The sequence below is a fragment of the Antechinus flavipes genome, chromosome 1 (assembly GCF_016432865.1).
Source record: "Antechinus flavipes isolate AdamAnt ecotype Samford, QLD, Australia chromosome 1, AdamAnt_v2, whole genome shotgun sequence".
Classification (NCBI taxonomy): domain Eukaryota; kingdom Metazoa; phylum Chordata; class Mammalia; order Dasyuromorphia; family Dasyuridae; genus Antechinus; species Antechinus flavipes.
The window spans coordinates 617,072,977-617,088,527 of NC_067398.1; the positions used below are offsets into that span (position 1 = coordinate 617,072,977).

At 40.1% G+C, this 15,551-nt stretch overlaps 3 protein-coding genes across 7 annotated transcripts in view; 1 reads left to right on the forward strand and 2 right to left on the reverse strand.

Moving 5' to 3' along the window:
* The window catches only part of TATDN1 (TatD DNase domain containing 1), a 50,488-nt gene extending 44,688 nt beyond the window's left edge, over positions 1-5,800 (reverse strand). The window contains exon 1 of the mRNA XM_051971077.1: positions 5,677-5,800. Within this exon, the coding sequence (XP_051827037.1) occupies positions 5,677-5,698 (22 nt within the window). The 5' untranslated portion in view covers positions 5,699-5,800. The remainder of the gene's footprint in view (positions 1-5,676) is intronic.
* Positions 5,801-5,820: 20 nt separating this feature from the next.
* On the forward strand, positions 5,821-11,156 carry NDUFB9 (NADH:ubiquinone oxidoreductase subunit B9). The gene is made up of 4 exons (XM_051971078.1): positions 5,821-5,964; positions 7,491-7,683; positions 8,498-8,611; positions 10,937-11,156. The coding sequence occupies exons 1-4, from the start codon at positions 5,864-5,866 to the stop codon at positions 11,069-11,071; spliced, it is 543 nt and encodes a 180-aa protein (XP_051827038.1). The 5' UTR covers positions 5,821-5,863; the 3' UTR covers positions 11,072-11,156.
* Positions 11,157-12,392: 1,236 nt separating this feature from the next.
* The window catches only part of MTSS1 (MTSS I-BAR domain containing 1), a 216,634-nt gene continuing 213,475 nt past the window's right edge, over positions 12,393-15,551 (reverse strand). For 4 of the 5 annotated variants that reach the window (XM_051971069.1, XM_051971068.1, XM_051971072.1 and 1 more), the window contains one exon: positions 12,393-15,341. In XM_051971069.1, coding sequence (XP_051827029.1) covers positions 14,638-15,341 — 704 coding nt within the window. In that variant the 3' untranslated portion in view covers positions 12,393-14,637. The remainder of the gene's footprint in view (positions 15,342-15,551) is intronic. The other variant, XM_051971070.1, reaches the window with a different exon arrangement.

Sequence of the window (15,551 nt, forward strand, 5' to 3'; positions counted from 1 at the left end):
TGTGTAGTCTTATCTCTTTTGACCACATCAAATGAGAGATTCAAGTGTCAGCTATTCCCTCCTTAAAGTCTTGTCTATTTGAATGTCTATACAAACCCTGATTATGTCAGATACTTTTTCCTAACTTCTTTTTCCCCCTTCCTTGCACCCTCAATGTATTATTCTTCCCTTCTTCCTATTCTTAAGACCATCAAATTGTATCAGAACAATTCCTAGGTCTTATATAATTAAGACTCCCTCTATGAGCTCTGATGGCTATCATCACCCCATATTTGAATGTAAAGAGTTTATCCTTTTTTAATCCCTTTTATCAATAGCTTCTACTTACCTTTTTATGCTTCTCTTAACTCCTATGTTTGAATTCCAAATTTTCTACACAGCTCTGGATTTTTCTCCAGAAATGTTTGAAAAATCTTCTATTTCAGTAAGAATCTTTTTTTTCCCTTCTGCTATCACACTTAGTTTTGCTGGGTAATTTATTCTTGGCTGTTAGTATCCTTTGTTTTTTGAAATATTTTATTCCAAACTCTTTGTTCTATCTCTTATAATGGTAACTGCTAAATAATTTGCAGTCCTAAGTGATTTCCTATTTGCCTTTTTTTTTTTGGGGGGGTGGGGGGGGGGGGTGGGGGGGGGAGGGAAGCTGCTGCTGCTGCTGCTTGGAGTATTTTTTATTTTCTTTGACCTGGATCTGAATTTTGGCTATAATGTTACTGAGTTTTAATATAGGGTTGGGGAGGGGGGTTGATTTGTTTTTTTCAATAAGTGACTGATGGATTCTATTTCCACTTTGTCCAGTTGTTAAGAGATCTGAGTAATTTTCTCTAAAGATTTTTTGAAATACATCTAAGGCTCTTTTTGTCATGACATCCAGATAGCTTAATGATTATTACATTTGTTTCCCTCCTCAATCTGTTTTTCCAGGTCAGTTGTTTTTGCCATGAAGTACCTTGCATTTTCTTTTCTTTTCTTTTTTTTTTCAGGTTTTGGATTTTTTTTTTAAACTTTGGAAGTTTAACATTTTTGGGTTGTTTCATTAGGTTGCTCCAACCTAATTTTCAGGGAGCTTGTTTCTTGGGCAAGACTTTGTGCCTGCTATTGAAAGCTGTTAATTCCCTTTTTAATTCTTCTACAGCTCTCATTTCTTTTTCATTCTTCTAGTGCTTTCATTTGAGAGAAAGCATTGTTTTCACTTAAAAAAAAAAAAAAACCTCTTACTTCATCTCTTCTAGAAATACTAGAGAATTTTTATCAAACCTGTATTTGCCTGTCTGTTTTGAGGCTGTATGTACATAATTTAGAATCATTCACTTCTGGGTTTGCATCTTGGGTATCCCTGGCACCATAACAGCTTTATATGGTGGGATTCTTTTTGTTTGTTTCCTCATTCTATCTGACTTCAGACAGATAAACACTTCTGGAAGAAAGGTCTGGGCTTGTCCTCTTTTTGCTTTCTTGGGGCATTAAATGTTATTCTAAGATCATAGGAATAATTCAGGCTGAGAACCTACAAACTCTCAGACCACCAAAGTGGTTTGATCCAGGGCAAAGTCTGACTATTGCCCCTTGGTCTGAACTCTGAAAGTTATTGACTTGGGGTTTAGTTTGAGCAATAGTACACTGCTGCTGACTTCCACCATTATTACTCGGCTGGGAAGTTCTCCTGCTTAGAAACTGAAACTGAGCACCAGTTCTGCTTCTGAGTTCTGAATCACACTTCTGATTGCTTCTGAATGCATTCCTTCTCAGTATACTGCCCAGGAATTCACACTATTTCCTACCTTGGAACGCCATCACTGAGCACACGTCTCTTCTTATCTGCCTGGATTGCTAACCTGAAACTAAGTAGTATGTAAAAGAGCTACAGTTGGCACCTTTCATTCAAATGCCCCTGACATGGGTCTGCCCCTTACCCCAATACACCTCTCCCTCTGTGATAGAATGCTCCTAGCTAGATCTAGTCTTCAGCAGACTTCTGTCTGTCTGCCTATGCTGACCTGAGCTGGAAAAAATGACTTCCTGTGACTTTTTCTTGCAATTTCCCAATCAGGAATTGGTCTGATGCATTTTCTAGGTCTATTTGGAGAAGATTTGGAGGGAGCTCACTGTACTATCTCTCCTGCTACTCTTGTCATCTTGGTTCTACCTCCTGAAAATAAATAGAAGAAATGCCTATTATAAGCAAATTTTGTGCCATAGTTCTTTTTGAAACCTCAAACTGTATTCTTCCATAAAATCTATGTTTTAATTGATGCAGCTAGTGATACAATTAATAGAGCATAGCCTGATGAAAATATAAGATCAAATCTGTCCCTAGACAAGCTAAACTTTTTCTACCTTATTTCCTCTGCAATAAAATAGAGATAATAACACCTACCTTGTAGGGCTGTTATAAGGATCAAATGAGAAAATAATTGTAAAAGTTACTTAGCACAGTACCTGGCACATGGCAGACATTATATATAATGCTTAATTTCTTCCCTTCCCCTTGTAAATTGTGGCTAGATTCCCAGAATCTTTTAGATTCAGAATGTAGAAAAACAGTTTATATTTTCAGGCAGAAACAAGTTGCAATACTAATAATTAAAAAAGAAAAATAATATCGATTAGGACATGGTTTATCTTTAATTCTAGCTTAAAGAAGCTAAATTATTTAAAAAATAGGAAATGTTTTTTAGAGAACAAACATCTCTGGGCTAAACACCTTCAAAGAATAAATATCCCTCAAAGATAACCACTTTTTAGGGCTTTAGAAGACAAAACTTTCATTAAATCTGATTTCATTTTAAAAACTCACAGCTGTATTGAGCAGCCATAATAAAATCATTTTTGGATCACAAACAGTAAGGGACAACAATAGTATGTGACCCAAAATAAGACACTTAACCCAGATTACCTTGCAAAAAATAAAAAACAAAACAGTAAGGGACAGAAATTTGGCTGAGATAACATATTTGGTCTAATTAGAAGAAGCCTAAAGAAGGACATGTTTGTATGAAAAACATTGCCTAAGATGGAATCAACTAAATTGTACATAAGAAATAAGAAGAGGTGAACAAAGAATACTGAAGATGAAAGAGCACTGTATCTGGAGTCAGACAACCTATGGATAGATTTCAGAGGGTCTGTGAACTTGGATAATTAAATTAAAATTACATTTTTATTTTGATATAGTAGTTTGCTTTTGTAATTCTATGTATTTTATTTTTATCTACTTTAAAATAATATTGTTAGAAGTGGAATATAAGATAATTCTGAGATACCACTACATACCTGTCAGATTGGCTAGAATAACAGGGAAAGATAATGCAGAATGTTGGAGGGGATGTGGGAAAACAGGGACACTGATACTTTGTTGGTGGAGTTGTGAACACATCCAGCCATTCTGGAGAGCAATTTGGAACTATGCTCAAAAAGTTATCAAACTGCATACCCTTTGATCCAGCAGTGTTTCTACTGGGCTTATACCCCAAAGAGATACTAAAGAAAGGAAAAGGACCTGTATGTGCCAAAATGTTTGTGGCAGCCCTGTTTGTAGTGGCCAGAAGCTGGAAAATGAAAGGATGCCCATCAAGTGGAGAATGGTTGAGTAAATTGTGGTATATGAATGTTATGGAATATTATTGTTCGGTAAGGAATGACCAGCAGGATGAATACAGAGAGGACTGGCGAGACTTACATGAACTGATGCTGAGTGAAATGAGCAGAACCAGGAGATCATTATATACCTCAACAACGATACTGTTTGAGGATGTATTCTGATGGAAGTGGATCTCTTCGATAAAGAGAGCTAATTCAGTTTCAATTGATCAAGGATGGACAGAAGCAGCTACACCCAAAGAAAGAACACTGGGAAATGAATATAAACTGCTTGCATTTTTGTTTTTCTTCCCGGGTTATTTTTACCTTCTGAATTCAATTCTCCCTGTGCAACAAGAAAACTGTTCGGTTCTGCACACATATATTATATCTAGGATATACTGTAACCTATTCAACATGTAAAGGACTGCTTGCCATCTGGGGGAGGAGGTGGAGGGAGGGAGGGGAAAAATCGGAACAGAAGTGAGTGCAAGGGATAATGCTGTAAAAAATTACCCTGTCAATAAAAAGTTATTAAAAAAAAAAAATCAGTGGAATATGTGTTTCAACAGGGCTATCATAGGGATCGATAAGCCAAAAAAGGGGAGGCCCCTCCCACCTTTAATTTCTATGATTGCCTGTGAATTAGAGATCTATGAGGAAGCTGTTGCTGACTCGGGTTGTTCTATAGCTGGTCCCTAGGTAAAGTTGCAGTCCTGAACACCTTCTTAGCTGCTGGAGCCAAGAGTGTTCCTAATTCCTAAATTCCTAAACAAATCACATATTTTGTAGCTGAAAGAAAAGGTATCTCTTCATTCTAAGAATGAACCTTCTCTTTATGCATGGGAGAAAACTAAGGCCCTGTGAAGCTAATTAGAAAGAGAGCGGTATAAATACTAGAGTTTTGTTTTTTTTTTGTTTTTTTTTTTTTTATTCTAGAGACAACAGGGGACCACTGGTGTTTTTTGGACAAGGGAATGACATGGTGTGAAGTTTACTCTGCTTTAGGATATTTATTCTGGCAACTATATGGAGGATGGACTGAAAGGGAAACCCAGAAGCAGGAAGACCCAAGAGGGAGCTATTATTAAAAAAAAAAAAAAAATTCAGGCGGGAAGGGATTAGAGTCTGAATTAGGTCGGTGGTCCCGCGAAGGCAGGCTCCGTGCAGGTGAGGCTAGCCTCTTATCCAAACCTTGAATCTCCCCGAGCACCTAGGACACAACAGAATCTTAGTAGATGTAAACTCTAGTTTTTGGCTTTCTTCCCAGCACTTCACAAAGCATTTTGTTGGCTAATGAGCTTATCATAAAATGCAGCAGGGGTCCCTTTAATTATTTTCTCTTCAATCTCCCTCGAGGCTCACCGGAGTCTCGCGCGATCTTAAGTCCCCGGAAAACCGCAGTTGGGGGTGCCGGGGGCTTCATTAGCGCACGCGCAGAATTTCTTTCGCTCTCTTCCCTATCACACTTTTAACTCTCTGCTGCGGCAGCTCCTGAGTTTCAGGACACAGGGGAAGGCGATCAGTTAACAGGCATCTAATGAATGTCTACTGTGCTCCAAGCTAAGGACTAAGTGCTGGAGGACCGAAAAAAGGGAAAAAAGCAGTCCCAACCTTCTGGAAGCTCTCGGTCTAGTGAGACAACTAGCTCCAGCCAAGTATACACAAGACAGTCAGAACAGCAACAAGAAATGGGAGCTAGGGAGCGCAGGGGACAAACCCGAGTGACTCTGGGGAAGGCACTAAATTGTTTGCCTCAGTTTCCTCTTTTGCAAAATGAGCTGGAGAAGGAAATGGCACACTACTCCAGTAAATGGAATCACAGAGAATAGGACACGACTAAAACGACTCAGCAATAACAAGAGGGAGGTAGTTTAGAAGGAAGGCATAAGTAATCCGGGATGACATTGGGTCAAGAGTTCAGAGTTCAGCCCCGCCCATGTCCACCCTTGCTCCACCCCGCCCCCCACGCCCCGCCTGCACAAGAGAACGGGGAGAAGCGAGCGTTCCTTGTGAACGGAGGCCAGAGATAAGAGTTCGAACAGTGGCGTGCAGAGCCATTGGACGGCCCGAAGAGGGCAAAGGGACCCCTCTTACCGATGAACGGGAAGCGAGTCATGGTGGTAACTTCAATTCTGCCTAGGCGGAAGCGGAAGTGGTCGGGACAGGGGAATATGGGGTTAAGGGGAGGCGAGCAATGGAGACAGGAGTCAGGGGGCGGCGATTTCCGGTTTCCCGAAAAACCCCGCGGCCAGTGACTGGGCTGAAGGTGAAGCCGGGCGATATGGCGTTATGCGCTCCGGGCGCCTTTCTGACCCACCGTCAAAAGGTGCTGCGGCTCTACAAGCGGGCGCTTCGCCACCTCGAGTCCTGGGTAATCCACAGGTGAGGATCGGACGGGGAGAGGAGGAGAGAGACGGAAAAGCGGCCGTCAACACCCTCAGGGCCAGGCCCACTGCCCACCAGTGACCTGCCCGAGAGGACCAAGCGTAGTGAGGATCAGCCCTCTGTGACCCAGAGACAGGCTTGTTGACTGACTGACTGACCGCCGCCCTCCCCGTCCTCATCTCCTGTCTCCCATTCCCTCCAGTTTTCCCTCCTCGGTTTTTCATCTCCACACCCAATCACCATTTCCACTGCCCAAGCCCCACCCCCTCCTCTTTGCTGCGAGTTCTTAACCTGGGGTGCCTAGTGTCCATGGACAACTTCCAGGCTGTCTGTGAACTTAGATAGGGAGACGAATTCATCTTTATTTTCACTAAATCTGGTTTCCTTTTTAATTCTACGCGTATTATTTCCTATTTTAAAAAAAATTCTGAAAAGGGGTCCCTAGGCTTCACCAATGCATCTCAAAGTTCACAACCTCTGCCCTTTAACATAGACCTGAAATGGGACCTAGGGAATAGGCCTCCCAAGACAACCAGGTTTTAGGAAGTAGTTAAAGGAGGGAACATCCAAAGAGATAAAACTTGCCCCCCCATTTACACTATCAAGAGATCACCCCCGATAAAAAAATAATAGTCCACGTAAGTGTCATCGAGCCAACAATTTCATACATTGGCGTTGACCACAGATGCCTAGCTAGTGCTTCATTATAATCTGTCACCCCTCTGGATTCCAGATTGGGCTTTGCAGTGATAAGCGTTCTTAAGTCTTTCAAAGTTGATTTTCATTACCTTGTTACTAGAGATAAGATTCTTCTTTCACTGCATAGATTGATAAAAGTCTTTCCATGTTTCTCTGAAACTAATAACTCTTTTGTCATTTCTTAATTTTCAGTAAGGTTCCATTATATTTATGTAACAATTTAGCCATTGCCCAATTTAGGGGCTATAACAAAAAGACGTGTTTTAAATACTTTGATACATACACATCTTTCCTTTCTTGATCTTTGGTGTATGTAGACATAGTAGTGGTACATTTCTATCATCAGTGCCTTATTTTCTCACAGCCAATCTAACGGTTGTCTTTTCCTTTGTAATCTTTGCCAGGCTGATAGGTGTATTTTAGAACCTGGGCATTATTTCAATTTGCATTTTTCTCAGTGATTTGGAGTACTTTTTCATGTCTGTTGATAGCTTGGATTTCTTCCTTTGAGAACTGCCAGTTCACATCTTTTAACTATCAGGGAATAGCTTTTGTTCTTTTATATTTGAAACAATTCCAGCTAATTTTCAGATCTTAAATTTTTTTTCAGAGGAATTTGTTCAAAAAAATTTTCCCCAATTTCCTTCTTTGTGACAAATAGCTGGTGCTGTGTTCTGGCTGCCAGGTCAGCTACTTTATTAGGATGAGATGTCATAGGACTTGTGCCAGTGTTTAAAGGGTTTGTGGAAATGTATATACCTTCAAGACTTTAGCAACCAATTGAAGAAATATATTTTTATAGACTTAATCTTTATACTTTGCAGGGATGACTATCGATTCAAAGCTTGTTTACTCAGAGCTCGGTTTGAAAATCATAAAAATGAAACCGATATGGTAAAGGCCACCAAACTGCTTATGCAGGGTGAGGAAGAATTTTGGGCTAATCAGCATCCTCAGCCATATATTTTCCCTGATTCTCCTGGTGGTACTTCCTTTGAAAGATATGAGTGTTACAAGGTAAGTCAGAATCCCTGACATAAGTCTTCCCTCTGTACTTCCTAATCAGATGTCAGAATGAGGAAGCATTTGTTTTATAGATGGATTTTTAAAAAAAAATTTAATTCCTCTCATTTCCTTCTCATCTGGAATAGAAAAATAATTCTCTCTTCCACATCAGAGAAGTTAGATTGCAGCACTCCCATGATCTGAAAAATTTGGATAAAACTTTTTCCTCCTTTATATCAGAGAGAAAGGCTGAATTTTTTTCTTTTAAGGAGTTTGTACTTTATTGTAAAATTTGGATTGATATTAGAAAAGATAACATACAAGAGCCAAACTCTTGGAGTTAATTTTTATATCTCGAGTTACTAGTAGCAAAGGAAATTATTAGCATTTATAAAGTTTTATTATCCAAATATAGGCGTTTTGGAGAATAGAAGGTAGGAGATGAAGTGATATTTATTCTATTTGACTTAGCTCTTGCACCTAGTAACCGTACACTTGGACATTCTCATTTGTCTATGATATTGTTTCACCTTTACATCTATAGATGTAATTTTACCCATGATACTAAGTTAATTATAATAAATGCTTAATAGCTTCCAAGCTCCTGTGTCACAGAATCATGGAATTTAAATTTGGAAGGGACCTTGGTAGCTTTCTAGTCCAACCCCTATCTAAAAGGAGTTTATGCTATAATCTACTGACAGCGGCCACACACCTCACCTCTTCTCAGAAATCTCCAGGGAGGTCACCCCTGCCCCTGCACTCACCTTTGCCTTCATTATTCATTGTCGGGTTTCAGAACTTGTGACAGCTATCCTTCTGACAGGTTCCCGAGTGGTGCTTAGACTACTGGCACCCCTCTGAGAAGGCTATGTACCCCGATTACTTTGCCAAGAGGGAGAAATGGAAGAAACTGCGCTTGGAGAGTTGGGAACGTGAGGTGAGTAGTCATGTCTCCTAGAGAAGGAGATGTATGGCTCCTGTGTGGCTTGCAGGAGTCAAGTGCAAGGGCTCTCAGGAAACAGTTAAAATAGACACTGCTACCCAGAGGTCTTGGGGTAAACATAAGAGCATAGTTTAAAGACTGGAAAGGACCAAAATTTACTCTCTTTTATGCATTACTGAGTAATTACTTATTACTTATTTTAATTGCATATAATCAATGATTGTATATAAGCCATCTAGTTTATTATCTTATTTTGTGTATGATGCACCTAAGACTTTCAAGAGATTGGTCGAAAGACTTGCCTGGGATTATGGGAAGATGGGACTCCAGGCAGGATTTGAAATCAGGACTGCTAACTACAAACTAGCTTTGTTCCCTGTTCAACTTTGTGAAGTCACTAAGCACATTAAAGATAGTGCCAGGTTTACACAGATTCTTTTAATCTTATCTGCATATAGCCAGTAAAATATTTTAACCTGGGGGGACCTGCAAAACATAGCATCATGAATATGGAGAGGCAACAGTTGCCGCTCCTAGTTCACTTTCTTAGAGAAGGAAATTGAAGCACCCAGGAGAGGAAATGGTACCTCCCCATCAGCAAATAACAGGACTCACAGGCAGGATGTAACACATCAAGGTCTCAGGCTGCAGAGCCTACTTTCCTTCCAGTGAACAGCACTGCCTCCTCAGAGAGCTGGTCTGGGAGTGAGGGAGCTTTCTCTTTTCTTGCTGGGACACCCCTGCAACAACTCTTCCTGTGGTCATCCTAGCTGGGCCTGGCAATGCCATGCTCACTGCTCTTTTCAACCACTCCATTTGGCCTCCCAGCTGAACTATTTGGCTTGGGGATGGTTGTAAAAGAGCCAGAGTACTTGAGGAAAGGAAGCAGAGGCCTCTGTGCTCAGAATGAGGGGGCCTTAGTGTGCTCTTTTTTTTTTTTTTTTTTTTTTTTTTGCTCTTTTGTGCTCTTAGTGTGCATTAACTGAAGCATTGTCTAGAACAAGGGAGGTGACTACTACTGTGCCACGCTCCAGACTGTGTGTTTCATGCCAGGTGCTACATTTCAGGAAAGACATTAAACAAGTTGGTGTGTGTTAAAAGGAGAGGGGCCAGAATTGAACTGGCTGGAGCTCTTGCCATAGAGGTATTTGGGAAGATTAAAGATACTAATTCTGGAGAAGAGCTAGTATTTGAAGGGCTAGGCTAGCCATCTAGCTCTTGACTGTGTATCCTGCATCTGTGGCAGATGCTAATAAATTTTAAATCTAATTGAACTAGGAAAAGTGGATAAAAGTTGTAGAGTTCAAGATTTCATTTGTATGTAAGAAAATAGGGTTTTATGGGATTTGCCTCAACATTTATTAATCTGGAAGAAAAATAATTGGTTCATTTGCCCCCTCTTCTTTGCATATGATTGTATTTAGGAGTATGGGTTTGGGCTATAGTGATTACAGGAGCAACTTATCTGGAATAAACTTGTGGAGATAATTTCAGTAAAGACCAAAATAAATTGGGTCTCTTGGAAGAGCTTATATGGGAAGTGGATCTTTAATGACACCACAGCTCAGGCTCATTACTTGGTGGCAATCTTGGGGTCCTCTAGAACCATGTTGGTGCTTAAAGATAAGAGCCCAAGGGGTCCCCACGAATTTATACTCATACCACATCTGTCTGCTACAAGACCCAGACATCAAGGGAAAACAATATGGCTACTTCGTGTTTAGGCATCTACATTAATTAAACTGTTGCCAAACATTTTACTTTCTAGTGCTCAGTTAGGAGGTTGGTGGCAAAGTGAATAAAGTGCTAGACCTGCAGTTGAGAGGAGCTGAGTTCAACTGCAGCCTCAGACTTGTTTTAGCTCAGATGATCCTGGGCAAATCACAACTTCTGCCTTCATCTGTAAAGTGGAGATAATTCCATCCACCTCCCAGAGTGATTATGCAATATTTAAAAAACATTTTGTAAATCTTAAAATGCTTTACAAAAGCTGCTTACTATCATTAGTATTATGTTGTCTGAATTTTATCTGAATCAAATTGGACATCAAGTGTCAGTACTGCTACTTGTTTGGGAAAATGTTAAAAAAAAAACCAACTTAACTGAATGCACAAAATTCTTGCAATGGATACAAAACAAAAAATAAGGGACTAAAGGACTAGTTCTATTTTCAAATGTTAAGAATAGGGTAATTTTGTTTTGTTAAATGCTCTTGCTCTCTTTTTATATTGATGTGGTATTCACATTATTCATTAGTTTTGAGACAAAGTCAAATTCATTTAATTGTTCTTAACATGTTTTCCCTCATTTACTGTACAGGTTCAGCAATTGAAGGAGGAAACTCCCCCTGATGGTCCTAAGACTGAAGCTCTGCCCCCAGCCCGAAAGGAAGGTCATTTGCCTCCACTGTGGTGGCATATTGTCACTAGGCCCCGAGAGCGCCCCTCAGAGTAACACAAACACACAAATTAAACTTTCAAGTGTGTATTTTGAATATGTAGATACACATATACTTGACATAATAAAGTTATTAAACTAACATTACTGACAATTGCCCTTTTTTTATATGGGAAAAATTTCCTTTGAGGCTTGAATTGGAGACTAATTTTTACTGCTTTTTTTGCAATGAAGGTTTGGTGTTGTAGGAGTAGATATGAAAATCAAAGAACTGAAGCTAGGAAAAGATTTGCTTTCTAGACTTAAATTTGGAAAGCTGAAATATCCTTATCTATAAAAACGAGACAGTGGTGTTGTAGATAAATGAAAACAATGTTGACCTATGTTAAGGGATAGGTCAATTCTCCAAGAGCTCCGCAGCTGTGGATCAAAACATCTGAAGGAGTTGCAAGGCAGCCTTTGCTGACACAGGGGTTGCTTGTGTACTGAGAATGAGATAAATTAGAGGCAGAGGGAAGAGGAGAGAGGTCAGATAATGCAATGGCCTCTCAGTCAGAGAGGTCAGAGAACAGCAAGTGCCTCTCAGTCTCCTTGTGTCATCCTCTCACAAGAGGAGATCCATTATGGGTTGGATCTCCAGCAGCCACTGTCAGGTAGCTCCAGTGTACTCCAACAGACCTACCCATAGTAAAATATGCTTTGAGTTCTCCCAATTACAACAATTTTCTGCTGCGGTTAGGACCTTATAAAACGTGTGGTTATTCTACCTTTGGTAACAGTTCTTTTTGCAAAGCTAAATTGGCTATATTCAGTTACTTCGTTGGCTGTCTGGAAATCTATGGATCCTTTCTCAGAATTTTAAAATAATTTTCAGGAAATGCAAATTTCAGCTAGATGTTAATAAAAATAAGAACATAGTTTTTTCTCCAGTCTTTTTAAGCTCCTAGACACCTAGAAGTCTGTGGTTCTTAGGTTCAGAATCCCTACTTAAAATGTTCAAGCTTAAAATCAGTTTTGTTTGGCTTTGTGCCTTAACTGCTTATAAATAGTCTTTGAAAGGATCACTTGTTCAAGTTTTCTCAAAGAATTAGCGTAACTTACCATTGAACTCACAAACAACATTCAACTAATTTGTTTTTTGTTGTTTTATAACATCAGAGCTTTTATTTTTTTCATGCAAAAAATATTTCTGCATTAGCCATATTCCAAAAGAAAGAAAGAAATATTCAGCCAACTTTTCTGAAAGGGCTAAAAGATCAAAACCCTTTAGGTTTGTACAAGTATAGCAATCTACTAGTTTTTTTTTTTTTTGCTGTCCTCTACAATCAATTTTGACCAATGAACAAATATGAGGGTTTGAATAAAATGAAATACAGTATTTTTCTAGCCATTCTTTATTTATAATGTATTCTGAAGCATTTGTTACAATGGAAAAGAGTGACACAATACAGCAACTGCTCATTTATATCAGTTGAAAACAAAAAACTGCACAGGGAGAGGTCAACTCTCAGTACAAACTAGCAACTAAACAACAATAATTTATACATTAGAAACATTTTTTTTTAATTTTTAGCTGTGACACTGCTTTTACAATATGCAAAAACACAAAACAGTAGAACTATCCAAAGTGTTTTGTCACATTCTTTCTACGTTGAATTTGGCAACATTTTATATTAACTTTTTCAGATTATACTAACGTTTAAGAACTAAACAAGTGAAAAGCTGTACTCCAGTACAGTTACATCCATTTCATTTTCAAGGTTTAAAATACCACTTTACTATATTCATTCTCTTGCAATGGTTTTTGCTTCAGCAAAACCTATCAAGCATCATATGCACAATGCATCAGCTACTTTTATTCAATCAAGATTGGTGGGCTAGAACCACAGGCACTACTGTTGATTATATTCTGTAATAAGGAGCTTGTTTTTCAAAGAAAGTAAAGTTTAAATAGTTTCTAATAAACATGCCTTTGCTTGAAGCCATAACATAAAAGTGTCAGAAGCAATCACAGCAGTGTAAAGTGTTATTATAGAACAGTGACTGTACAAATACATTAAGTCTCACATCCAATGCAGTAATGTATTAAAGCATATGATCATGTAGTCAGATATTGAAGCCAACAAAAGCTGCAGCGTTTGGGTGGAAACCAGCAGCCCCCTTTGAGAACTTCATTTGGTGAACTGTTAACGGTCTCAAGTGTGCAACTTGAATAACTGACAAGCCTCTTCTGTCTCCGACCCACACTAACCCCCACCCCTGTGACCCCCTGAGTTCTGCATACCTTGCTGGCTTTAAAAGACAGTTATTACAGCAAATTGGTTCATTTGAAAAAGAAAACAAAACTCAAAAAAGTCCTTTTTTAATTGAGAAAAAATATTCCAAAAAAATATCACCCAGAATACAAAAAAAGACAGTGTAGTGGTCAGACTCCCAGTGGCAATGCATCTTCTTTCCTTTTCAGTATTTAGTATGAAGCCAATTCACTGTCTAAGAAAAACAAGCCCCCTGAAACGGAACACACCCTTTTCCAAGTTGCTAAACTCCAAGCTGGTTACCCTTACTAAATCCACTCAAGTATTCTCAAAATATTTGGGCTTCTCAATGTACCCAGCCTGCTGGGCACTTGTAAATAAAAGGCATTTGATACTCTACCTAAGAACTCCCTGCTATCATTTTTAATGCTTTCACATGTTAAAAACTGCTTTACCGTAACTTTTGGATGTATTTGGACTCAATGAAAGCATGAGCACGACCGAAGAGAAACTGAGTAAATCAATCTAAGTATACTATTGAAGCAGCATGCATATGACTAGGAGTGGTTGCCGTGTGGGGTGTCAAGAGGAAACATGGGGGAAAAGAACATGGGGAATGAGTGAAGTCCCTATACACCCTACCTAAACAAACACTGCAATCCAGCATGGCTTCGGATGCATTCACCATGAAGCTAACAGTAATTCAACCAACTAGGCTACTCTCAGGGAACAGCATCTGCTATGTTAATGGTGTTTCCCACCCTACCTCCCCCCCTCAACCCAACACAGTCTTATCATTTCCAGCTTTTATTTCATCTGTTATATTGCTTTTCATCCAGTTACTCCTGCTTTCCACACAAAAACATATTTAAATGAGGACATGTTCATTACCCATTTTATTTGTACATTAAAATAAGTCCAATTTATTGAAACCACACTATCACAATGCATCTACAAAAGCTTGCAAAAAAGCCAATTATTAATCCCTTTGCTGAAGTTTGCTACTTTATGAGATTCCCCACCCCCCGCCCCCCGCCCCAGTTATGCATTTAAAATTTTATAAAGGCTTATAAAAAAGTTATGGGATTTGGCACCTTCAGAAAAATTAAAAGGGAAACTTAAGAACAAAATATGCAGAAAGTTGTTGATATTTACAAATTAAAACAATAAAGATTATGATGGTTACTTATGCTTGTGTTTTTAATTCTCTGTGTTTTATGATATATAGTACTTTCAAAACAATGCTCTAATTTTGGATTTCCTACAAAATCTTCTGATTATAGTTTGGAATGAATCAAAACAAATTTAAGGTTTTAATAAACAGTTCATTTTCCATTCATTATAACCCTGGCAGTATTCTCAGAAACCTTAGGATAAACGAGGGGCCGACCGGTCATTTGTCAGAGTCTTCTTCAGTTTGACACCGCGACGAATGGCGTTCAGCATATCTTCACCTTGCAGGGTATCCCCAGGGCTCAGATCTCCTGGGTTGCTGCACTCTGGGGTCTGGCCAGGGGAGCTAGTGGCACTTGAGTGATCCCCTTCTGTTTCTTCTTCTTCTGTTTCCGGAGCACTCTGTCTCTGCTCCTCTGGGACACTGGGCTTCGGGCCGGGCAGGGGCGGGTTCACGGAGGCCTGACCACTCCACACGGAGGCGGGCCCGCCTGCGCCCCCCTGGGCCGCCTCGCCCCCAGCCGGTGACTCGGGGCTGTGTTCTCCGTGCCCCTCAGGCCCGCCCTGAGGACTCGGTAGCATACCTGGCAGGTCAGGGACAGTTGGGGTTTTGACGGGAATCACAGGAGTCTTGATGGGGATGGGTCCAGCCCCGATGGTTCCCCTTCGTACAGAAGGTTTAGTAGAAGGGGTCCGTCTGATGGTGGCTACACCAGGAGTTACTATCACAGGTCCTAGGGTAGTGGGGAGACCAGCAGTTGAAGCTGGGCGTTTGGCCTGAAACATCCTGCGATAGGACTGGCTAATGTCACTGTTTCTCGGAATGGTAGAGGATTTGTCAAATTCCTGCTGCTCTGTCTCCTGGTCACCACTTACAGAGAAATAATCATAATCTGAAACTGATTAAAGTGCTTGCGTTAGGAACACCGAACATGGTGACTTTTCCCAACTAATGGAGGTGGAATTACGGATTTACTGGCCCCGGGCGGGAGGGTGGCTCAGCGGCCCAATCCCAGCTCCATCCCGGGACTCGGAGGCAAGCCCGGGGAGCCCGTCACTTCTCCACTTCACCCCTCATACAACTGGCTCAAATCTAGGACCCTGACTAC

Coding starts and splice junctions, on each gene's coding strand:
- NDUFB9 (XM_051971078.1), top strand. CDS start 5,864: ATGGCGTTATGCGCTCCGGGCGCCTTTCTGACCCACCGTCAAAAGGTG. Junction 7,684..8,497: donor AAAGATATGAGTGTTACAAG/GTAAGTCAGAAT, acceptor TCCTTCTGACAG/GTTCCCGAGTGGTGCTTAGA. Junction 8,612..10,936: donor TGGAGAGTTGGGAACGTGAG/GTGAGTAGTCAT, acceptor TTTACTGTACAG/GTTCAGCAATTGAAGGAGGA.